This window comes from Pelobates fuscus, chromosome 3 (assembly GCF_036172605.1).
Source record: "Pelobates fuscus isolate aPelFus1 chromosome 3, aPelFus1.pri, whole genome shotgun sequence".
NCBI classification, from domain to species: Eukaryota; Metazoa; Chordata; class Amphibia; order Anura; family Pelobatidae; genus Pelobates; species Pelobates fuscus.
This window is the reverse complement of record NC_086319.1, coordinates 44,706,093-44,732,338: the sequence shown is the minus strand read 5'-3', so window position 1 is coordinate 44,732,338 and position 26,246 is coordinate 44,706,093. Positions and strand designations below refer to the sequence as shown.

Genomic DNA, 26,246 nt, shown 5'->3' with positions numbered 1-26,246 from the left:
AAACTAGTTGTTTCTCAGTGGGTTCACCCCTGGGTGGAACAGAGGGGTTTGGCCTGGAAGTTTATTATCCACTCCATATTTTCTTAAATTATGTTGTCCTTTGAAGAACCAAAAGTCAGAGCATACGCACCAATACCTTTTACGATGCCATATGTCCAGCTCTGGTGATGGTTGGCTTAGACCTGGTGTAAGATCAAATTCTACAAAAAAGGTTATCCAAACATGTAGAAAAAAAACAACTCATTACATATATCAAATGCCAACTCATGATTTGTCATGACACACATACCGATGAAAATTACCCTTTCATTGTCGAGGAGGGGGGTGTACCTAAACCTAGAGACATGGCCATACTACAGTGTTAGGAATACAGTTTTGTATTCTTAATGTTATAGTGTTCCTTTAAGGTTAAAACTTTTTAAACTAGGAAAAATATGAAATCCAGCTATGTTTCTAGTTTTTCTATTTTATCCAAAAATTTTAAGTTTTCTTTGAATTCTCACTTTATTGAATAACTCTGGCTGTCAGATCTACTCACACACGTGTTCAACAGACAAAGCACAGGAAGATCACTAAATGATGGAACTGATGTCTTTAAAACTGATGTGGGCTTGTTACGTCTAACATCTTCCCCAGCAGTCATTCCCTGATATAGTTGAATTTAGTTTCTTTCCTAAAGTGGACTCTGTCATCTTCCCACGTGCCTGACACTATGCCTGTTTTCAGCCATTGTCAGCTGTTTTGAAAAGTTGTTGCCAGGACACAAAGTTGTTGCCGGTGGAAAGATCAGAAACTATTGCTTATCTTCTAAGTGAACAGTGAGGGGAAAAAGGGTGTTTGGCTAAACTATCTCACGCGTTGGTCACTCCTCAAGAAACATGAAAATAAATATACGGTAATCATTTTTTTTTTTAATAATTAAAAAGAAAAAATACTTTTAAGATTTTCAACAGGGGGACATCACTGTCCTATCCAATCAACATGACACACATATATTTAAAGATGCTCAAAATTTTAGTAATTTGTATGGATAATGATACAGTGAAACATCTGCATTATCTCAGCAGCAGATCTGTTGATTATAATGCTAAACGTGTCCACTTAACCCAGAATATAGTGCTTACGGTACCTTTTTAATGTTCCTTGCTAATATCTACAGGGCATTAAAAATGTATCTTGAAATCATAATTTTAATATAGTGTTGTGCTTTTAAGCATTTCAGCAAGATGAAATGGTTTAGGGGTTTGGAGTGATCCTATAGGAAGCCAATAGTGGTGACATGTTTGGTGCAACGTTCTGCAACAGTAAGCAGGAACATTCTATTTTAAAGCAATGGCTTCTGTTTCAGAACATTACTGTAGAGCAGTGGTTTCAAACCCAGATTTTGAAGCATACCAACAGTGTGAGATTTCGGTATTTCACAATTCTGTTTCTATGGGGGTACTGACAAACCCTAGACAAGGCATAGGCAACCTTCGGCACTGCAGATGTTTTGGACTACACCTCCCATGATGCTTTGCCAGCATTATGGGTGTAAGAGCATTATGGGGGATGTAGTCCACAACATCTGGAGTGCCGAAGGTTGCCTATCCCTGAGACTGTTAGTGTGCCGTGAGCAGTTGTTTGGGAATCGCTGCCTTAATAACTTGGTTGCATAACTCATGTGTACCCACAGAAATACATCATCTCCCATGGCCTCTAGAATTGTGGTCTATAGACTCATACTATTCTTCTGTGGATTAATACAGCAGGTGCATTTTCATGTGTGTTAGAGTACTTCATGAGTGAGGCAGCAAGCAGATGTAACCAAACCTTGAGTAGGTTTTGTGCATGAACTCGTAGCACACAGTCTTAATGTTCTCCATACTTAGACTGACCAGGCTGCAAGACAATGATGTATGGTGTCCTTGGAAGTTCTTAAATGCAACTGCATGGTGAGATGAGAAAGTATCATGAAATCCATTTGAGACATGCCGGTTGCCATTGCGGAAATAAAACCAGTGGTAGAAAGAGTCTGTGTTTGTTTGGCACGCACATATCTCTGAATGCTGTTTAGTGCTGTACTGGCCATACTAATGGAGGAGACCGGAATATATGGTCTTACACCTCTCATCTCAAGCATCCACCCTCTGTTATTACATCCTCCGCATAACTAGGATGGTCCACATGGGCATCTGTGAGCTTTGTATTTAAAAAAGGCCAATAGTTTGTAATTGTTCCCCAGGTTAAAATTTGCCCGATAACCCTCTTTTTTATCATTCAACATTTATTGAACATTTGGATTTGTAGTACAAAACACTTCATGTCTCTGCATAACAACAAATATACTGATTATACAAATATATGGGAAGCATAGTGTCAGTTAAGTAGGGATACTGCAAACGTATTCCAAATTAAGATTAAAAAGTACATTTTTAGTTGAATATACACCAAAAAGCATATATAGCTATATAAAAGTAATGTACCGTACCTTTTTTTTCTTAACCATGGTGTCATGTAGTTGAAGCCTTTTCTTTTATTTTTTTGACGTGTCTTGAGAAACGGCTGTTACTAACTAGAGTATCGGAATTAATCCTATTTTCTTGGTCTGATATAAAAACCCATTTGCATTACTTTTAGTAACTTGCTTCTCTCACCTCTTTGTTGTGAACAATCATTGATTTTTGGAAAATACTTTCACAGCCAAAACTTCCTCTTATCTTTATTACACACGTAGCCCAGGCACACCCTAATGCATGGCCACATTGTCCATCCTGTCTCCTGTTTTGGTATCTATGGGCACTTTACCATGACTTTGTTAGCTTGTTTTATTTTTAAAGGGGAAAAAAATCATGACTACCTCGATATACACCTGGTTATCACTGCAGTAAAGCAGTTTTTTTTTTTTTTTAACATAATTGTTTAAATTTAGTATTTTTAAGTAAATCTTGGATGGTAATTTTTCTCTTGATGCACAACCAAATATAGTGTGTGGCACACACATGATAAGGACAGACCACATTTCCGCTTGTATTTTTGATTTTTAAAAGTACGCATCTAGCTTTTTAATATATTGTAAGAAGTGAAAACTTGACTTGTGCATACCTCTGCACCATTCACAAAATTCCAAATATAATTTAAGTTCCAGATTGTAATACTTTCTTTTATTACTGCTATTTTTATCTTAGTCTCTGTTCATTTGCTTGTTAAATGGGATATGGAAATCACGAAGGTTATAGGCCATTAATTTCAAATTAAATCTTTTTTCACTAGCTGTAAAGTGCATCACCGGGGATGTATCAAAAAGTCAAAGTTTATCCTTGTGGAAACTCCTGACTATTACGTTCTATGCTTTGCTATTTGTGTGGGAAATCTGTAAGATAGAGGCTTCAAGTAGAAGAATGGAGCAATGTGTCATCTCTTGCCCCATAAAATACCCAAATGCCAGGGGGTTTGACCGTTCCTATAGTACAAATTGTCACTCTTACTTCCGCAATGTTCATTGCAGGGAGGAAGTGCAAAGTTACCAAGTTGAATGGTTAAAGACAGAAACTGTTCTATGATGCTTGAATAAATCTGTATTTATGGGTCCTCAATGACCAGAAATCTTTATTTTGCAGGAAATCAAGACGCAGAGCCATTATAACCATGGTTACAGCAGTGAATCTCTCAGTCGTAAAAACCACATCGATGACTATAGCACATGGGACATCGTCAAAGCCACCCAGTAAGTATTTTGATTTATTTAGTATTGTGCTGCAAAAAGTTATGCACACACATACACCTATGTATACCTGCCTCTATTCCAAATCTTTATTAGAATGTATTATTGGGTTATTCATGCAGAACCATGGACATTTTATCTTCGTGTTTTTAGAGTGCTTTTTTAGAATGTAACGTGTGACTAATAATATGATTGTGCTGTTACACAGTGCTTTATTGTTATACAAAGTATAGTGAAAAGTATACCAGCAACACTGCCGTTCCAGGGGTTAATTGCTGTCTGGATGGACACTTGGAGAGGGGCATTACGATACATTGTGGTCAATATGGTGGCAACAAATAAAACCAGAGTCTACTGCTTAAAACTTAGAGCACCTATGCCCAAAATAGAAAATGTGGGGATGCACCAAGGAGGGTGCGTGGACAAAATGGAGGATTATTGCCGGAGCATGTTGATTGGGAGGATATGGTTGTGGCTGCAGTAGGGTGGTTAAAGAATCGGGAAGCAGTGAAATTTGCATCTCGTCTGAGGTAGGGCCAACTTAAAAAGTAAAATATGGAGCAAAATAATGTTTCCATCTATACTGTTAAAGATGTTAGTGATGCATTCTATTGGTGTGGGTTTAGAGGGTATGATTTTGGTGATATTTCTTCTTTAATACATTTATTAATAATTGTAACGATTTAAGCAATAAAATCTTAGGAAAATTCATAATCCGAGTAACACATTTTCTTTACTAATAGAGCTAGCTCCAATATGGCATAATAATGCCTTGATACAGTTGTGCTTGGTTGGATCCCATTTAATGTAGACTGTAGGATATTTTTGGACATTAAGGGTCTCTCAAGACCTTGTTAAAGCACAATGAGTCAGTGCTCAGGTTCTCCATCCCAATAAATACCATTCTTCCGACTATTGTGTTTTGCACAATTTATAAATTGCTTTCCTCAAGAAAACACATTACAGATGTGTCTCTATCAGTGGTTTCCCAGCAGTGTGTAGTTCTGGAGAGGAATTAGACTGGTTTCAGGCATGTCCTTCAAGTATTTGTAATATGTATAGGGGGTGGGTGCAGTGTAGGAGATTTTAGCCAGTTAATGTACAGAGTGAAGAGGGTCAAGAACAAGGGCCCCCTTGCAATTTTATGAAAATACCTTGTATAGGAATCCAAAGTCTTCTGTGGGACTAGTTCAGTACAAGAGGAATTCACAATCCCATAAACTGGATCTGCCTGTTTTTATTTAATTTCTACACTGGTTATCTTTATTTCTGCATAATGATTCATGGACAAATATGCCCCCTTAAAACTATTTTTTAATATGCTAATCTTCTCATGAAGTTTTGAAAGGAAATAGATTCTTTGTTAAATGAAGTGTATGTGTGAAAAAGGTGTAAAACCTCCTTCCTACCTTTTAGTGTGTGACAGAATCATTCAGCCATATACATACACCTTGGGTCAAACTTTAAACTCTATAGTCGTCCCTGCATCAGTGCAAGGAAGACCACAGACTGTTTTTTTTTATCTTAAACACCGTCTGGTCCAAGGTGCATGTAAAGTATATGGCTAAAGAATCCTGTCATATACAAGTGTTTTTTTTTAATCATATACTTAATATTTACTTACAAACCTTGATAAAAGGATTACTATATTTAAAAAAAAATGTTTTGAGTTGATCTTTTTTATTTAAGTGATCTTGACAGGTGCGTGTGCTCTAAATGATGGACTGACTTGTTTAATTTCTTGTGGATTCCTAATATGATCAAATTTACTTTTTTTTTACATTTAGATTTTTATTTTATTTTTCTAATTTTCACTTATGTAGAACTGGGGTACAGATGTTACCACCCAACTCAATGTTTTCAAAACCTAGTAAGGATGTAGGACTAACTTGGCCCTTTTAGGAATCAAACCAGTGAACCTGAAATGTAACTCTTTCACTACATAACAATGATATAATGACCGTTATAGCGCGTCAAATGTCATTAAGGGGTTAAAGAAAGTATTCTAGCTGGTACCGTAACAAAGTGACAATGTGACATGCAGATACTGATAGGAAACATTATGATGGAACACTGTGGGGTTTCCCAATAGTCCTTGTCAGTTTGGCATTTTGTATTCACAAGATTAACATCCAGAATGGGTACAGCGTTTCCCCCTCGTAGAATCATCCATTGATGTCTTCTAACGTTTAACCTGCTTATTTGTGCTCTTCTTCTAGGTATGGAATTTATGAACGCTGCAGAGAGCTGGTGGAAGCCGGCTATGATGTTCGACAGCCTGACAAAGAAAATGTTACACTACTTCACTGGGCTGCCATCAACAATAGGATAGACCTGGTGAAGTAGGTATTATTGTGAGATAATTGGAACTTAAAGCTTTGATGTGCATCAACAGTGTCGTATTAAACAGCAGCAAGGGAATGTTATGAGCATACAAATGGTAGACATCCAATGTTTAGATATCGAAGAAGCCAAGCCCTGTAGTAGTCATATTTTTTTTTGTGATTTTGCAAGCAATATAACAAAATAGCTGGTAAACAAAAAATGTGATGCCGAATGGCACACGCATGATTTGTAGTGGGGTAGCAATGTGTAATGTGCTCATGCAAATGAAAGGGAAGCTATAGTGCCAGGAAATAAAAGTTGTTTTCCTGGCCCTATAGTGTCCCCTCTCCCCCTACCCCCCCATAAAAAACACTTCTGTCACTTGCCTGATTCCAGCGCCGATATCCCTCTGCACTGGTTCAGGCACTGCATCTGCTCCTCCCCCGCCAGATGATGTGACAATGGCCGCACTCGCATTAGGACTTGCCCCCTAGGAAAGCATTGTATATTGTTTTTCTGTGGGTTTTTGGGTGACACTGGACGTCCTAATACATAGCGTGAGGGCGTCCAGCTTCAGTTAGGCGACCAAAAGTCGCCTAATGACCCAGAAGTCCCTCTAGTGGCCGTCTGGTAGACAGCCACTAGAGGTGGAGTTAACCCTCAAGGTAATTATTGCAGTTTATTACAAACTGCAATAAATACCTTTGAAGGAGTTAAGGGACTTGGGATTCTGCACCCAGATCACTTCAATGAGCTGAAGTGGTCTGAGTGCCTATAAGTGTGCCTTTAAACAACACATTTGTGGCTTTAATTTGTGTATAAGAATTACTTTTCCTTATTGCTTACTATTTCGTTGAACATGGAATTGGAGTATGACGTCACACACGTGCCCTTGCTTCAAAATTCCCCCTGTTCTTTTAATGTGAGACCAGGGGACCAGGGATTGCCTGAGATTTCTCCTTAAACTGTGCATCACTGGGATGAGTTAGATTCCCAAGAATTGCTACCTGAGCCATCTATTATATGGTGGGTATCTTTATTAATTTGCTAAATGCATTTGTCTGTGTTCCACATGCTTTTTCTATTTTTGTATGACCAGTTAGTTTTCATAGCAGTGATTTCTAAAAAAATAACCAGTGTCCTGACAAACCGTTTTACCAGATGTGTCTCTTTTGTTTTCTCTTATCCCAGTTTCTCCACTTTTCACATCATGTAAAATTTACAGGTGTCCATTAACAGTTCAGCTATAAACTATTTATACTTTGATTAGAGTGTACTATGCCCTTATTTATTTTTTGATTGTAAGCCTTTTTGGACAGGACCCTCACCATCTCTTGTTTCTGTAAGTCAGACATTGTACAGTGCCGTAGAATAGGATGGCATTTTATAAATGGTGATGTTCATATGTACCCCATATTTAACACCTGTCTATATAATGCATTAAAATGGGTGGTATAAGGAGATATAGTGTCTCTATAAAGCCTTGAGGACCAATGACCGAATAAGTCCGTCATTACAATCTAATATATACAGATATCTAGATGGAGTATCCAATCAATGTATTGGCAGCCAGTCTGTATAGAACTGCTAATACTAAATAAGAAGAGCATTTAATGCTGTTATGGTGCCTGGGTGACATTAATTAATTTGTCATGACGGGGTTAAAACCAACGATCGCTTCTGCCATAGCACACACATTCCGTGCTGTATTAGTGGTTTACATTACATTGTCACCTGAAACTCAGATGCACAATAGCATAAAATGTGTTGATATCAAATTCTGCATTATAGTTTGAATGGCCAGCGCTGCAATTCTTAACCTTTTTGACTGTGGTCCAAATTATGTTCATGCTATTAGCCATTAGGCAACACATTTTCCAATGGTAATACAATACATGTGAAAAAAATGGTTAAATTGTTGCATTAATCTTTATCTGGTGCCACAGGGTTTCTCTGTTGCACCAAAGAAGACAATGCTATTACAGAAAACAATTTACTGCAGACAGTTGCCTGGAGCTTGCTGTATAGGATGCTCCTTTTCCAGCTAATAGGGACCCCAGGGGAATAGACTGATGACCTAGTTTGAGGTCCTAACCTAAGGGGTACAGATACTATCACCAGGAGATATGCTCTAGTTGGCATCCAGACTGTGAATTGAGACGTTTATAATTCATCTTTTTTATGAACACCAGGCTCATTCAGTAATTTACAGACCCATTTACTTATTTTAAATCCTTACATAGGCCTTTCATATTAAATATTTGAATACATCACCAGATAAGTCATTTATTTTAGCTGATTGTACTTAACCTGTTGGGATTTCTCCGTTATGGGCATAGTTATTCCTAAAATAAAATTTAAAGTGTGTTTTGCCTTTCATGTTAAATTAACTAGGATTGCTTTTGCAATGAAATTCCTCAATAAAACTTGATTAAACTTTTGGTAGAACTTATGTTCACGATGGAGAGATCTTCCTAGCAACATGGTTTTGTATGGATGGACTAAGACTCTACTCCATTAGACTCTCACCCAGTCTCAATTCCTTCAAAAATTCATTGAAAAATCACTTCTTCAGGAAAGCATATCAATTAACTGTTAAAGGGACACTGTAGGCACCCAGACCACTTCTGCCCATTGGAGTGGTCTGGGTGCCAACTCCCACTACCCTTAACCCTGCAAGTGTAATTATTGCAGTTTTCTATAAACTGCAATAATTACCTTGCAGGGTTAAGTCCTCTCCTAGTGTCTACTAGACAACCACTAGAGGGCACTTCCTGCTCCATAGCATAGGTTTTCACGCTATGTGAGGACCTCCAGCGTCGCTCAATTCCCCATAGAAAAGCATTGAGGTCTCCTCAGCCGGCGGTCGGGATCAGTCTCGCCCACCGGCTGACGTACGGAAGAGGAGGAGCGGCGGCGAGCAGAACCACCGCCGAGGGACATCGGCGGGGGTCTCAGGTAAGTGACTGAAGGGGTTTTCACCCCTTCAGCAACCGGGGATGGGGGGTGGGAGGGAGAGGGGACATGCAGTGCCAGGAAAACGGATTGTTTTCCTGGCACTGGAGTGTCCCTTTAATAGCTTTCCCTCCCGCACCTTGCTTCCTCTCCTACAACTGTCATCCAAAAATAAAAAATCTCTTATTGGAAACTATTTTAGCAACCTACTTTTCTATCTTACCCTTACCTTTCGTAGTTCTTTGCCCACTCCCTCTAGAATGTAAGCTTGTTTGACCAGGGATTTCAGCCCGACCTGTTCCTGTGCGTCAAACCTGTGCTTTATAGATATTAATAGTAATAATATGCAGAACTCAAGTGAACAACTAAAACTATGTTGAAGCGCACTGGGAAGCATCAAAACAGAGCGCGCCCAGCATGCGCCGTGACAGGTTCTCACCAATAGGAACAATTCATGCCACTTCCCAAAAATAAAAATCACCCTGCATCCACAGAGAATTCTTCACTAAATCTAGAATTACGGAGAAATAACAAGAGCCAGAAAATCTAGGCCACTTAGTTGAATTTTAACATTTTTAGACTGTTACCGTATATACTCGAGTATAAGCCGACCCGAATATAAGCCGAGGCCCCTAATTTTTCCCCAAAAAACTGGGAAAACTTATTGACTCGAGTATAAGACTAGGGTGGGAAATGCAGCAGCTACTGGTAAATTTCTAAATAAAATTAGATCCTAAAAAAAATATATTAATTGAATATTTATTTACAGTGTGTGTATAATGAATGCAGTGTGTGCGTATGAGTGCAGCGTGTGTGTATGAGTGCAGTGTCTGTATGAGTGCAGCGTGTGTGTGTATGAGTGCAGCGTGTGTATGAATGCAGTGTGTGTGTGTATGAATGCAGTGTGTGTGTGTATGAATGCAGTGTGTGTGTATGAGTGCAGTGTGTGTATGAATGCAGTGTATGAATGCAGTGTGTGCAGGGCCGGTGCAAGGATATTTGCCCCCCCATATGTCCTGACCTCCCCTCCTCCTCCCTCAGTGGTGCTTACCTCCCCACCCCCGTGTTCCTTCACCCCCCTCCCCCAGTGGTCCTGACTCACCCCTCCCCTAGTGGTCCTTACTTCCCACTCCCCTCCCCTAGTGGTCCTTACTTCCCCCTCCCCTCCCCTAGTGGTCCTTATCCCCCCCTCCCTCCCCTAGTGGTCCTTACCCCCCCCCCCTCCCTCCCATAGTGGTCCTTATACCCCTCCCTCCCATAGTGGTCCTTATCCCCCTCCCTCCCATAGTGGTCCTTATCCCCCTCCCTCCCATAGTGGTCCTTATCCCCCCTCCCTTCCTCCCATAGTGGTCCTTATCCCCCCCTCCCTCCCATAGTGTTCCTTTTCTCCCCCCCTCCCTCCCATAGTGGTCCTTATCCCACCCCCCTGCCTCCGATAGTGGTCCTTATCCCCCCCTCCCTTCCATAGTGGTATAGTGGTCCTTATCCCACCCCATCCCTCCAATAGTGGTCCTTATCCCCCCCCTCCCTCCCATAGTGGTCCTTATCCCACCCCCTCCCTCCAATAGTGGTCCTTATACCCCCCCCCCCCCTCCCACAGTGGTCCTTATACCCCCTTTTTTTAAATTATTTTTTTTATTATTATTATTTTTTTTTTTTATTATTATTATTATTTTTTATTATTATTTCTTATTTTATTTTTTTTTCGTCCCCCCTCCCTGCTTGATACATGGCAGGGAGGGGGGCTCCTTCCCTGGTGGTCCAGTGGCAGTTCAGTGGGGGGGAGAGGGGGGCTGGCAGAGCTGTACTTACCTGTTCTGCAGCTCCTGTCAGCTCTCTCCTCCTCTGCGCCGTCCGTGCAGCTCCTTCTATCAGCTCACACTGTAAGTCTCGCGAGACTTACACTGGGAGCTGACCGAGGTGCTGAACGGACGGCGCGGAGGAGGAGAGAGCTGACAGGAGCTGCAGAACAGGTAAGTACAGCTCTGCCAGCCCCCCTCTCCCCCGGTCTGTATTATGGCAATGCAAATTGCCATAATACAGACCTTGACTCGAGTATAAGCCGAGTTGGGGTTTTTCAGCCCAAAAAATGGGCTGAAAAACTCGGCTTATACTCGAGTATATACGGTATATTTTCAGTCTGATTACTTTGGTCTACCATTGCAATTAAATTGTCATTTCTAGCCAGCAGGTGCTATGCTTTGGCTAACGCTAAATAAGGTTAATTTTAAGCTTTCCAAATCATATATTTTTGATTGATTTTTTGACATATTAAAATCTCAAAAATATATTGTATATAAAAAAAATCAGTGTATCAAAAACGATTAAAATATTACAAAATTTAAATATTTTCCAAAATATTAAATAATTTGAAAATGATTATCCAGAAATATTAAATTATTTGGAAAGTTATCCAACAATATTAAAGGATCACTATAGTGTCAGGAAAACAAACTTGTTTTCCTGACACTATGTCATCCTTGGGGGATCCTCACCCTCAGGCTCCTCCTCCCGCCTGGGCTGAAGGGGTTAAAACCCCTTCAGCCACTTACCTTAATCCAGCGCCAGGCTCCCTCGGCGCTGGTGACCTCTCCACCCCTGCCGAAGTCGCCTCCTGAGTGGAGCGGAATGCACATGCGCGGCAAGAGCTGCTTTCCTATAGACGTTCTGCCATGTGAAGGGTTAAAACATGAGGACCTGGCATCCAGACCACTTCATTGAGCTGAAGTGGTCTGGGTGACTATAGTGTCCCTTTAAATCTAGGCCTATGTCTCGCTTATCTTACCTTCTATACATATGGCTCTCTTAATATAAATAAAATATACACTGATCAGCCACAACATTAAAACCACCTGCCAAAGCTCTGATGCATCAAGGCATGGACTCCACAAGACCATTGAACGTGTCCTGGGGTATCTGGCACCAGGACATTAGCAGCAGATCCTTTAAGTCTTGCAAGTTGCGAGGTGGGGCCTACATGGATCAGATTTGTTTTTACAGCACATCCCACAGATGCTCAATCGGATAGATCTCTGGGTAATTTGGAGGCCAATACAACAACTTGAACTCTTTGTCATGTTCCTTAAACCATTCTTGAACGAATGTTTGCAGTATGGCAGGGTGCATTATCATTTCTGAGAGGCCACTGCATCAGGAAACACCATTACAATGAAGGGGTGTGCCTCCGCCAGCCAGCCTTCTTTCCACAGTGCATTATGCTGCCATCTCTTTCCTGGTAAACGACACAGGCGCCTGGACATCTACCTGATCTTAAAGAAAACTTAATTTGTCAGATCAGGCAACCTTTCTGATGCTCACATCCTCACTGAAGGCCCTTTTGGCTGTGTACAGGAGTCATCATGGGCCCTCTGACCTGTTTGAGGTTACGCAGCTCCATACGCAGCAAACTGCTATGCATTGTGTGTTCTGACACCTTTCTATCATGGCCAGCATTATGTTTTTTATGCAGTTTGAACCTTCGTAACTCTTCTGTTTGTTCGGACTAGCCTTCCCTGATGCTGGTTCACCGGTTGACATTTCTTGCACAACTTTTGGTAGGTACTAACCACTGCATACTGAGAATACCTCACACGACTTGTCAGAATCACTACGATCTTTTAACTTCCCAATTTTCCTGCTTCCAACACACAAAATTCAAGAACGGACCGTTCACTTGCTGTCTAATATATCCCACCCCTTGCAGGTGCCATTGTAATGATATAATCAATGTTATTCACTTCACCTGTCAGTGGTTTTATTGTTGTGGCTGATCAGTGTACATTTTGATGTATAATCTTTTTTTTCAGTTTAACAAAAAAAAAAAAGGACTTGGACAGTTATATTGTGTACAAAATAAACAGAAGAATCTAATTCTTTGTTTTAGCTATTTTATTCATTTACATGTATTTATTTTTGACATTCTGCACACCTTTCTGTTAGATAAAATAAGTCATGGATAATAATGACGGAGGAAGATCACATTATGAATACCGCTCTGTAATCCCAAGCTCTTCTTTCTGTAATATGATGGTTAACTGGCATGACTTGAGTTAGCAAGGGCATAAGTTCACTGGGAGCTTACTCAATTAACATCCCATAAATCTCCGTTATTTAACAATTACACTGACAGCCCGCTCTAGGGAGTCTACTCATTTTCTGTGTAAAATAAAATTGGAATGGAAAAAAAACAAACAAAGAAACCAAGCCTAGTCAGGAAGGGTCACACTGTGTATTAACAGCATGAAAAACAATACAAAGTATTTATTTTAAAAAATCGGTAATGTCTCTATATAACCGTAGTACATTCAGTATTGTGGAATAAACTATTACTACGCATGTAACAAGTCATTGCCAGCTTCAAGATTTGAGCATCATAGCGCAAAGAGGAAGTAATCCAGTTGGGGAAATTTATTGTGAAATACATTTTCTATCTCTACAAGAGTTATGAACGAAATTGTGCTGACTCTTCTAATTGACACTGACAAAGCTGTAGTGATCTGTGCAATAAGACTGCTGTAATATTTCAAATTAGAGCTCTATAAATATTATAAACTGTGCTTATTTTACAATGTTCCCTTTAACACTATGAATAACAGAACAGTAGCCAACACACTTCAAGACCTATCCAAATAGGGTGGCCTGTAAGCTTTTATTTTGTATTTATTTTAGGGGGGGGGGGGGGGGTTAAAATGCTGCCCTGGAGTATGTAGAAACGATATTCCCTCATGTGGAATAAATTAATCAATCATTGTAGTTCCTGTGAAGTAACAGTTGTTATTTTTTGTGATTTTTTTTTTTTTAAATGTTCATTCATGTTATGTGTGAAGTGAGTGAATGAAGGCCCCTGTTAAAGGGGCAGTGACAAGATGGAGTTGAGTCCAGTCTGTGAATAACTACAGTGCACTTTTAACTGAAAAGTTCTGGTGATATGTAGCAGTGCCTTGACTATAACCACAATCGTCACGCAGTTTTAAATATTCAAATAGCATCTTCTAAAAGTACATTTATTGAGCTCAGTCTCATATTAACACACAGTCATTTTGTTGATTTATGTAGTATCAGTGCCCTCTATGACTGTATCAAAACACGATCAAATCACACAACTCCTATTGTAAAATCCCCCACAAGGGGGCATTATAATTGAAATTCCACAGGTCATGTACCCCAAAGGCTGGCTTTGGTTTTTTTTTTGTTGTTTTTTTGTTTTTGTTTTGTTTTTTGCAATCTTTATTTGTTAAAAAAAAAAAAGTTGTTTTTAAACAAAGAAATACAAATATTAGGAGAAAAGGATATTGCACAAAGGAAGGGGGTTAACTCCTAAACTGAAGAAAATGGTAGGCTGGTACATTGAATAATATCTCGATCTAATATATAAAGCATACGTACTGTACATACTGTATTTAGATTTGCCTGACCATCACAGTGACACATTTTTTCTCTTTCCACTGTGAACATGTTTTCCTAAACAATCCTTTGAGAGCTGCAAACCTGTCACAGCCAGTGAGTTTCTATTTTATGTAGTTTTATGTACACACATACCTTTAATGTTTATTTTTCTTATTTTTTGCAGGTTCTACATATCGAAAGGCGCTATTGTTGATCAGCTTGGAGGCGATTTAAATTCTACCCCACTTCATTGGGCAACAAGGTGACTTTTTAAACTTTGAATTTTAAATTCACTCATTTTCCTGAATTTTATTTTCCTGTGAATTTTATTTATTTTTTTTCCATCCTTGTTCTACACAATGTGGTGGTAACTCGTCACTCTGAGAATTAGGGAGAATTGACAATACAGGGCAATTTTAAATTTTTGGACAAAATAGATTAAATGGAAATAACAAACTTTTTTAAAACTTTGGCCTAAATTTGTAATTCCCTGGTCTGTTATGCAGAGTTTGCAGTTTAGTGAGTAAACCTGATTCTGTACCATTCTCTTTGGACCACAGTACATCCAATTTCTATCAACCTTCCCAGTTTTTAATTTTTACACCAGGGGTTTTATTTACAAAAGTGAGAATTCGAGCTGAATTTCAAATCTAAGGTCAAATTAACCGAACTGGAAAAATTCTCAGATATGGTTCAGGTTGGCTACCGTGGCCTATAATTTGAAATTGACTTTGAATTCTCTCGTTGGTAAATTACCCTGTAAGTATAAATCTGAAAATTGTTATAACCATTGATTATAGAGAAACTGCATAATTATTTTTTGTTATTTTTACTTTGTGCTGTAATATTAGGATTATAGAGTTATTAGGAATACTTAGATGCCTTAACTCATGCTTCCTCAAACTCCGGCCTCCCAGATGTTGCTGAACTACAACTCCCATGATTCTATAAATGAAATAAATAGGCTGAGACTCATGGGTGTTGTAGTTCAGCAACATCAGGAGGGCCGAAGTTTGGGGAAGCCTGCCTTAACCTATGAAAGTGGTCAAATATGCTATAACTCATACAATCTGTTTACACTCCCAGTTTAAACCTGTACTATAAAGGACATTTTATTTTTACATTTTTTGTTTTTGTTTTGTGTCATGTAAAGTACACAAATAATTGTAAGTTTTGCTTTTTCAACCATCATTTCCTTCTTTCTCATCTGGTGTGTATAAATATATATATAGTGTGTGTGTGTGTGTGTGTGTGTGTATATATATATATATATATATATATATATATAATTTTAATACAATTTAAGGATAATTGACAGACTATTGAACATACAATGTCTTCTGTCTCTCTTCTACTCCAGCAAAGTGCCAGTGGAGAGAGAGACGGTGTATTAAAACCAACTGTGTTATCAGTAAAGCCATCCATTTAATGTGATTCACTGTCCCAGTGATCGCGGGGCTGGTGGTAGCCATGTATTGGCTTTTGCAGGACTGCCTGACTCCCACTGCTGCCCAACAACAGCCCTTACTTGGACAAAATGCCATGCACAGATCCACAGGCACCCCAATGTACTTTGTCCCTTGTTCACATCACACCTTAAATTTTAAATAAATATCACTTTAAATAAAGTTTACATGGTAGTTTTGTGTGGGTGTGCACACCTGCACACAGAATCCTGTGCACCTGTTTTATTTAAAGAAACATTGGTGCATCATATGTCAAAGCAACTGTATCATCTAAAAATACAAACAGTATATTTAGAGTCATACAGTTCCTTTGTCTCTGCTTAATTGGATTAGTAACCTACAATAAAGGCAGCCTTACAATACGAGACATATTTCTGTCAGAAGGAAAATCTTATTTTGGTTTGATAATTTTAAGTTATAGCCAATTATAAAAAAGTTTGATTTGCGTTTCATTTGTGTGTGCGAATATATGTAATTTGCGTTACATATACACACAGACACCACCCCCTCTTAAAATGTAAAGTCCTACACTACTAGTCATGTCTTAAAGGTTACTCTCCACTGCAATTCTTGAAGGTCCATGACACACTCACCAGGGGTGATTTTTTACTGCCCATGGCCACTCACCTGTCTGTCTATATCACACACATTTAAATAAGTCAAGAAAGTGCGGAAAAAACGTATCAGTTGAATCAAAGCAATGGTCTTTGTTGTGTGTTTATTGCAGTCCAGTTACTGTCCTGTTATTAAATCTCTAATGATGCAATTCTCTCTCTCTATCCCCACTGCTGTCATTAGACAGGGACATCTGTCCATGGTTGTTCAACTCATGAAATATGGTGCTGACCCTTCGCTCATTGATGGAGAAGGCTGTAGTTGTATTCACCTTGCTGCTCAGTTTGGACACACGTCTATTGTTGCATATCTCATAGCAAAGGGACAGGTATGGATCAATTTTCAGTAATACTTATCATTTTTAAATGAAAACAGATGTATGAGCACATTATTTGTTGGAAACCCTGTGAATCAGACAAATTATATTTATCCCTTGGCATCTGTAGCTACTTGCTGATTACATCCCAGGATTTTCTTTATATGGACAGGTGGGTCAGTCATTTGACTTCTCATCTGTTCTTAAAGGGACACTCCAGGCACCCAGACCACTTCTGCCCATTGAAGTGGTTTGGGTGCCAACTCCCACAACCCATAACCCTGCAAGTGTAATTATTGCAGTTTTTATAAAATGCAATAATTACCTTGCAGGGTTAAGTCCTCCTCTAGTGGCTGTCTATCAGTCACTAGAGGGAAATCTGTGTTCTCAGAACACGAATGCTGGACGGCCTCACGCTATGCACGAGGACCTCCAGCGTCGCCTGAATCCCTGTAGGAATCCCCATTGGAAAGCATTAGGTCTCCCCCGACGGCTGACATTGATGGGGGAGGAGCGTGAGCGGAGCCTGACCTGCCGCTGAGGGACATCGGCGCTGAATTCAGGTGAGTCACTGAAGGGGTTTTAACCCCTTCAGCAACATGAGATGGGGGGGAGGGGGAGGGGTCCTTCAGTGCCAGGAAAACAAATATGTTTTCCTGGCACTGGAGAGTCCCTTTAAGTGTTAATTGAGCCTCATAGCTATTTCTGAATGCTGAACGTGCTCACAACTTATCAATGCAGATATTTTATCATAATGGACCGTATATATTCTGATCTAAAAAAATGTATCTGGAGTCTAGAGTGGCAATAGCTTGCAAGGATCACTTTGAATGTTGCAGTTTACCATGTTCTCCCTCCTACTGGGATTTGTGTCTCTTAAGGGATACTATAGTGCTAGGAATACAAACCTGTATTCATAACACTGTAGATTCCCTCTCTCCCCCCCCCCCCCCCCGGCCAATAAAGGGTTAAAAAGTAGACAGCCACTAGAGGCTGTCTTAGCACTGCAATGTATACCTTGCAGTTTCTCTAAAGCACATTGTACTGAACTATGTATTGGGTTCCTCCAACATTAGACCATGAACAACCTATATACCTATTAATCCTAACTCGTACGGAATATCTATAGAATAACAAGCATATGCATTAAAGCACTCTATACGCAGCATAACCATTACAGACGTTTGTAGTGATTATGGTTCTAGAAGGCTGGAAATGCTGTATTTCCAGATCTAAACCTGTGTAAAGATGTGCAGCCGGATATGGCAATATGTGTCTCCCTGTTACCATGTTATGTCAGCAGATGGCGTCATTGAGCTGTAGCTGCAATTATCATTTTGTATTCTTCTCCTGGGGCAACAGATTACTCTAAAAACTGATTTCAACATTTGTACATTTTTGTTCTTTTTATTTTATTTTTTTAGCCAGAAGCTGAGCACAATCAGCTCTTCTTCTCTTTGTTGAATATATTAGCCAATTATATACGAGAATACATTTTTTTCAAATGCTAAGTAGAATTGTTTTGTATGTCTCATTTTATAAGGTTGTGATTTATAGGAAATATGTATTTTTTTTGCAACTGTAGTTTTAATTCAATTTAGTAAGCACTGAAATTGCGTGAATACACAAAATACAGACCACAATGTTATGCCATGATAATATACATTCCGGTGCAGTAAGAGAGTATATTCCTGGTACACTAGAGTAGAAGGAGCATGAGACTGCTCCATCAAACAGCTGGGTGGAATCATTTTACATTTCTTTAAAGAACTGATATTTGTCTGGGATTATTTGAATCCTCTCACCAGCCACTGCTCACACTCTAGAGCTAAGTAATGATGAATCCCACAACTTCTATATTGGCTATTCAATATTCCATCAACAGGATTGTACACAAAAACTTATCCAAAATTCCAATAGTGAAATAAAGAATTGTAACTTAAAAATTACAAATTATCTGTGACCACCCCCACCCCCCTCAAAAAAAAAAAAAACATTATATATAATATCATTGGATACATTTTTCAAATTATTTAATGTTATTGGATAAACTTTAAAATATATATTTTTTTTACATTTAGATAAAATATATAAATATATCAAAATAGTATAAAATATTTTTTTCAGAATATTAAACAATTTTAAAAGCTTATTAAAAAATATTAGCATTTGAGAAGCCTATCCAACAATTTTAAATTGAGGCCATAGTTCACAGACTGACTAACTCCAATATTATGAAATGGTGTTAATTGTACCTTTCCAAAACCTGTTACATGACATGTAGCACTTCTGCTTACAGAGGGAATTGTGATGGGGGTGATCTTATATTTGTATTGCGGCAATGTGAGCTTCACACAGTTATTCTAATGCAGGAAAACAAATTGACTTTGTACCTGTCTGTAAAATATTACATAGACTGTTTATTTTTATCAATGCTACTTTATTATTGTGCAGGGAGGAGATAACCCACTTAACATTTCTCTTACAGGATGTAGATATGATGGATCAAAATGGAATGACCCCATTAATGTGGGCAGCTTACAGAACGCACAGGTAATATAAATACAAAAGATCCTCTCTAAATATAGCAGGACAGTTAAGGTGAATAACATTGATTATATTGTTACAATAGCACACATTTATTGTGGCCAGCCTAAGGCACACCTGTGCAATAATCATGCTGTCTAATCAGCATCTTGATATGCCACACCTGTGAGGTGGATGGATTATCTCAGCAAAGGAGACGTGCTCACTAACACAGATTTGTGAACAATTTTTGAGAGAAATAGGCCTTTGTGTACATAGAAAAAGTCTTAGATCTTTGAGTTCAGTTCATGAAAAATGGGGGTAAAAACAAAAGTGTTTTGCGTTTATCATTTTGTTCTGTGTTTATAGCGTTTTTCTCTATATATATATGTGCACCTGTGCCCTGTGGGCCCCCAGCTAACTTGTCATAGCAATGGGGGCCCGCAGCACACTCCATCTTCCCTTCCCAGCAGCTCCTTTGTATCTAACTCTCATGATCACGGCGGCCTTAAGAGCTTTGCCCCGGGTTACCATGGCAACGCTCCGCACAGCACAGCATGCTTCTCTCGCGAGAGTTAGAGACAGAGGAGCTGCTGGGAAGAGAAGATGGAGTGTGCTGCGGGCCCCCACTGCTGTGAACAGCACTTCTGGATGTGATCTCTCCTTTTCCTGACCTCACAGGTAAGAAGGAGGGAGGGGTAAAATAAAATGGTTTTTTTTAAATGCTCTCCCTCCTCCCACATTAACTGCACACACTACATCCCTACACAAACACACACTATACAGTCACTATACACACTACCTTTACTACACAAACACACAACATATTCACTTTACACACACTACCTCTACTCCACAAACACACGCACCCTGCATTCACTTTACACACTGCATCCACTACACACACACACACTGCATCCACTACACACACACACACACACTGCATCCACTACACACACACTGCATTCACTATACATACTACCTCAACTACAGAAACACACTGTGCATTCATTCTACACACACTACCTCCACTACACACACCATGCATCCACTACACACACACACACACACACACACTACATCCACTACACAAACACACACTCTGCATTCATTCTATACACACTACTTGTAAAGAAACACACACAGCATCCCTGTGAGCGGAGTCGGGGGTGGGCCCTGGGGGCTCAGATTTTAAGCTGTGTCAATGGCCCCCAAATGTCTGATGGCAGCCCTGTTGACAAGGGTCAAATAGTGATGGCTAGACAACTGGATCGGAGCATCTCCAAAATGGCAAGACTTGCTACTGAAGCTCAAATTGCTGAAAAATGTAATGCTGGCCATGATAGAAAGGTGAAGGAACACACAGTGCATTACAATTTGCTATGGTCTGCGTGTCGACAGACCAGCCAGAGTGCTCGTGTTGGCCCATGGTTTGTTTGGTGTTCTTGTCTCTGCTAGTAACTCATGCTTGTATTTACAGTGTGGATCCCACCAGGCTGCTCCTTACCTTTAATGTATCTATTAACCTTGGGGATAAGTACCACAAGAACACTGCACTGCACTGGGCCGTGCTAGCAGGAAACACTACTGTCATCAGCTTGCTACTGGATGCAGGCGCTAACGTTGATGCCCAAAATATAAAGGTAAGGGGATTTTAAATAACTCATTTTGGAGTACTTGTGCCCTCAGTACTAGTGTCCATTAGTAGTTTATTATTATTATTATTATTATTATTATTACTATTACTAGCTTTTATCTGTCACTTTCCTCTTTGTTGTAGCAAAATTCTTAGTAAAAAAAAAAAAAAAGGCTTTATTTATGTGATTTTTTTTTTTTTGTAATTTTTTTTTATGACGGTATCCATTTTTAAAATGAGGTCTAAACGTATGGGCTATTTAAAATTATAAACCTACCACTCTGTGTTTGACGGAAGAGTTGCATTCTCTAACCCCATAACCACCCATCCTCAAATGACTTCTGCAAGCCACTATCCTCGTTCTTTAAATGTTTGTAAAAGAGACAGAGAGGAGCTGTGTAACCCGTGCACTTTAACGTATGAGTGCAGTCATTGCAAGAACACGGAAGATGAGATATCAGTAGAATCTTCCACAGGTCTTGATGCGAGTTCATAACTATACCCTAGGCATCTATTGCGCAAAAAGAGCTGCCTCTTTTTTTAAATGTATTTAGCTGTATTTAAGCAGCTTCGGTGCAAACTACATTTCAGTTTGAATTTGTTTAATGGCTTAGTGCAAGGTATGTCTGTAGGAGACACTTACTGTTGTGAACATTGTTACCTTGTTTGTAAAAAATATTGTTTATGAATGTGTGCAGTGATGCTGAGAAAAAAACGTTCATAGATTTCTTTGTACTGTTTGTCTCTGTGTTCTTTAAGGGAGAATCACCACTCGATCTAGCAAAGCAAAGAAAAAATGTTTGGATGATCAACCATTTGCAAGAGGCAAGACAAGCCAAAGGATATGACAATCCCTCATTCATCAAAAAACTAAAGGCAGATAAGGTATAATGCATTCTAGAGCAAGTGAAGTGTGCTTATATATTTGTGAGTAATTTAATGTGTGCATGCATGTATGTGTGTGTGTTTCCAGAGGCGTACCTAGGGTCTCCAGCGCCTTTGGCAAGGAGCTGTATCGTCCCCCCTGTCCCATAAAGAAAGGAATTGAAAGTTCCTGAGGTTTCCTGCAGTCACTCAAAGCCCTCGACACTATATGAAATCACTGCAAGGAGATACACATGAAATAGCACAGCTCCATATACACTGCTTTCCCAACCTCAAATCGAAAATATATATATTTACACACACTTATTTAGACTTGTGTGAGGATGTGGCAGAGAAATGCTTGTCACCATATTGCAAGCATAGTAGAGGCACATCACACCTTATGACAAGCACAACACAGGCCATAACACATTATTGCAAGCACAACATTGATAAAACACACCTTTTTACAAGCATAACACTGGGACATCACACCATATCAGTGCCAGACTGGAGATAAAAAAACAGCCCCTGAAAAAGTTTTATACCAATTCACAGTACTTGCCCCAGGACTTACATCAGCAAAGAGATTGCACTCACAGGACTTTCCCGAGCACCCATAACTTACCCAACACTGAGATTGCAGTCACAGAACTTGCTCCAGGACTTACCCTGGCATTTAGATTGCACTTATAGGACTTGCCCGAGGACTTCAAACAGTCTCCTGCATGTACCATGCAGAAAGAAAAATATGCCGGATATGAGATTTCCAGCGACATCACATTGGCCGTGAGAGTATTCTCACACACTCTTATGGCCACATCTGCATCCCACCACTGCCAAATTCTTAAAGGTCACATCCCACAGCGACCCCAGGGTAGTCCAGCCCTACACCCTATTACAAACAGAAGTCTTTACTGGTGTCATGTGATGTATTGGGGTGTCAAGGTGTAACGGGGACTGCGTGTTGGGCTGTCTCAGTGTAATAGCTACAGTTTGTGTGTGATATAGTTGACTGTAATGGGGACTGCATGTGATGTATTATATTGTCTGTGTTTAAAAGGAATAGTTTGTATGTGATGTTATTGAGCTGTGTACATATGATGGAAACTGTGTGTTAGCATTGGGCTGGCTGTGTGTGATGAGAATGTGTGCAATCATTTTGTGCTGTCAATGTGTGATGGGGACTGCTTTTGTTTATGAAGGTTTTGGGCTGGCTGTGTATGGTGGGAATTACTGTGTTTGTCTTTGAATGACCGTAATAACCATTGATGAGTAGATAGCATCATGTAAACTGGTCATCTGTGACCTGTATAAAAGTTGGTGAATCCTAGAGCAACACAAACTATAATTACGTGTTTCATTCTCACAATATGTAATCCTGGGTACATACTTCGTTACTTATTGTCTTAGTAGTAATGCCACTGTCTGGAATGTCCACTGCACGCGCTCCCTCAGTCCATATGCCAACTGCAGTCTCAGCCAGGTAGGTAAGGTGTCAAACCTTAGGTGTAGCCGCATTTTCCACTTCGCTCGCTCCCTCCCTTGTCCCTCTGCATTCTCCAGGCTAGGTAAGATGTGACTGCACTCTCCGCTCACTTCTACCCCTATTCCATCCATGTCTCTTCTACCCCCCTCCCGTTCTCAGTTCTCCTCTCTTCCATGTCTCTCCCCCCCTTCCATCTATCTCATCTTCTATCCATATCTCCCCCATTTTTATCTCCCTTCCATCCATGTCTCTCTCCCTTATGTCTTCATTCGATCCATATTCCCCCTCCTTCAGCGTCTCTTCCATCCATGTCTCCCTCCCCCTTCCATATATATTTCTCTCCCCCATTCAATCCACATCTCTTCCTCTTGCCAACCTCCCCCCTTTCATCCATATCTCCCCCCCCATGCCAACATCCACCCTTTTATCCATATCTCTCCCCCCTTGCCAACCTCCACCCTTTCATCCATATCTCTCCCCCCTTGCCAACCTCATCTCTCTCATCCATATCTCTCCACCTTGCCAACCTCCCCCTTTCATCCATATCTCTCTCCCCTTTCATTCATATCTCTCCCCCCTTGCCAACCTCCCCCTTTCATCCATATCTCCCCCATGTCATGTGACACCCGGCACTCCTATGCAGACTGTGAGGTGGAGGCAGTTCCCCTTGTGCACTGAGCGTGCGGTTCCTTGATGGAGCCGCAGGCTGCCTGAGGTTGCCGGGGTCACAAAAATCAAAGCTCAATTGCCAACCCCATGGTACGCCCCTGTGTATTTCTACCTTGGAAGTACCTACCATTACAACAGAGACGCTTACTAGGATAGATGCTGCTCAACATTGTTGTGTTATTGGATATGAAAAACTGTTACAAAAGTCCTTCAAAGAATGGCACCACATATATTTGGTTCTCTGGAGGATCCAGACGTCTCATAGGATTATTCAAAGATTGACCGGACTTATGCCATGCTATCAAATCCACATGGATCAAAATCCCTAAACACTGTGTTCTGACTGTTTGTTGAATCCACTTTTCTAAGAATTAATGGTTTTCTTGTACTTATGTGGTACTTGAGTGAGTGTGTGTGGATGTGTTCTCGTTAATGTGCATGCGTGCATTCTTATGACAAATTCGATTTGAGTCTTGGCACAATTATTCTTTTTGATAGCACTGCAGTGACTGTCTATTTAGATAATTTTTTACATGATTACAAGGGTTAAATTGAGTTTTTACTTTGAAAAGTAGTCATTGTGATTTTGCTCTGGTTTAATAGGTTAAAGCCTACATAATTTTTATTTTTTTAAATTTATTTTTTAATAATTAACCGAACAGAACTTTGAAAGTTGTGTTGCCGACCTTAGTTGACATGTGATGTTTCCATTTCATACTTTTTTTTTTTTTTTATGGAATTGTATGTGCATTGCTTACATCACATGGTTATTTGCTACATCTTACTAGACACAGCACGCCCCACAAAGCTTAATAATGTTAGGCTTTTTTTTACTCGGCTTTTCCTAGAAACCTGAAAAGATCAGTAGCACAGCGTGTGTCTTATGATGGGTTTGTGACTTTGAATTACATGTTCAGATGTTCATTTTATTAGCTGTTGTTGATTATTGATTCTATAAAGTAAGTTTGTCACACGTCATGTGCTGTGTTGCAATGATTGAATTGAATGAAAAGTATTTTATATACAAGAAGATCACAAGCCTTGTATTTACTGTTGCAGGAGTTTCGTCAGAAGGTCATGCTGGGAACACCATTTCTGGTGATTTGGCTGGTTGGTTTTATTGCTGACCTTGACATAGACTCCTGGCTGATCAAAGGCCTCATGTACGGTGGTGTTTGGGCAGTGGTACAGTTTCTGTCAAAGTAAGTGGATTTTAATTTTCATGAAATCGTTTATTATTAGAAGGCATGCCCTTTCATAAGCTAGGTTTCTGTCATTTGAATAGATATTTTTACCTGAACAGTTTTGTGCTAGCCACATTGCTCGCAGGTATATAGGTGAAAAATGATTTCACTATTCAGGCTTTTTAACCTCTCTAGTCTTTTCTGCGGTGAGTTAGACATAGACGATTAGAATATGATAGCTAAAAGTTGCTTAGAGTTTAACCCCTTAAGGACCAAACTTCTGGAAAAAAGGGAATCATGACATGTCACACATGTCATGTGTCCTTAAGGGGTTAACTGCATTGGATCATATGGCACATTTCCCCCGCACCAAGTGTAGGCATTAGGTATAGCTACCTGTAGGGGATCTTGTCATCCACACATTTTGTTACGGAAAGGTTCACTTCAAGGGTTAAATTAAAAATGATGCTGACATTAAAGAATATGTAAGGAAGTACAAAAATGAGTATGAGATTCTCACAGAGAACAGCTTAATAATTTACCATATGCGATGGTGGCCGCACGGGAGATTCTCATTGTAATGCCCTGTGTTTAAACAATAATGTACTGTACCATCTGTGTCTGCTGAACACAGAGTTCACATGAGGTGATCATTACCATCCACATCATTTAGCCACTTCTCATCGTTCTCCAAATTCTTTAATGCTCCGGCTAATGTTTGTACTCTGCACAGCTGCTCAGCTGTAATGCATTGAGTGAAAAGTGTGTCATTTATGTATTACATCCTGGAAAAACCAGACTGCTTGAGCCTGGAGATTATTCGCTATTGTAAACATGTGCAACTTTTAAAGAACAGTCTCTTTGTGGTTCCACACACACCATTTCAAACAATGAGAAGGCAGAAAGAATGTCAAATGGTGAATGACTTGCCGTCTGACTCCGATCTTCACTTGTGCCTCATCAAGTGCTTGTTTGAGTTGGTGCTGTGATCAGTTTTCATTATGATAGAAGATTGAGTCCAAACATAGAACATTTTGGCACTTTAACCCTTTGTCTGCCAGAGCACCCTTGTACATTGATAAGTGTACTCTCGTTAATTGGAAATACAGAATT

The 26,246-nt window shown here is 39.7% G+C and overlaps 1 protein-coding gene across 1 annotated transcript in view; it reads left to right on the top strand.

Moving 5' to 3' along the window:
* ZDHHC17 (zinc finger DHHC-type palmitoyltransferase 17) overlaps window positions 1-26,246 on the top strand; it is a 64,625-nt gene that overhangs the window by 12,479 nt on the left and 25,900 nt on the right. Inside the window, exons 2-9 of the mRNA XM_063446981.1 lie at window positions 3,600-3,706; window positions 5,923-6,045; window positions 14,553-14,630; window positions 16,633-16,777; window positions 19,254-19,318; window positions 20,772-20,934; window positions 21,687-21,812; window positions 25,009-25,151. Coding sequence (XP_063303051.1) covers window positions 3,600-3,706; window positions 5,923-6,045; window positions 14,553-14,630; window positions 16,633-16,777; window positions 19,254-19,318; window positions 20,772-20,934; window positions 21,687-21,812; window positions 25,009-25,151 — 950 coding nt within the window. The remainder of the gene's footprint in view (window positions 1-3,599; window positions 3,707-5,922; window positions 6,046-14,552; window positions 14,631-16,632; window positions 16,778-19,253; window positions 19,319-20,771; window positions 20,935-21,686; window positions 21,813-25,008; window positions 25,152-26,246) is intronic.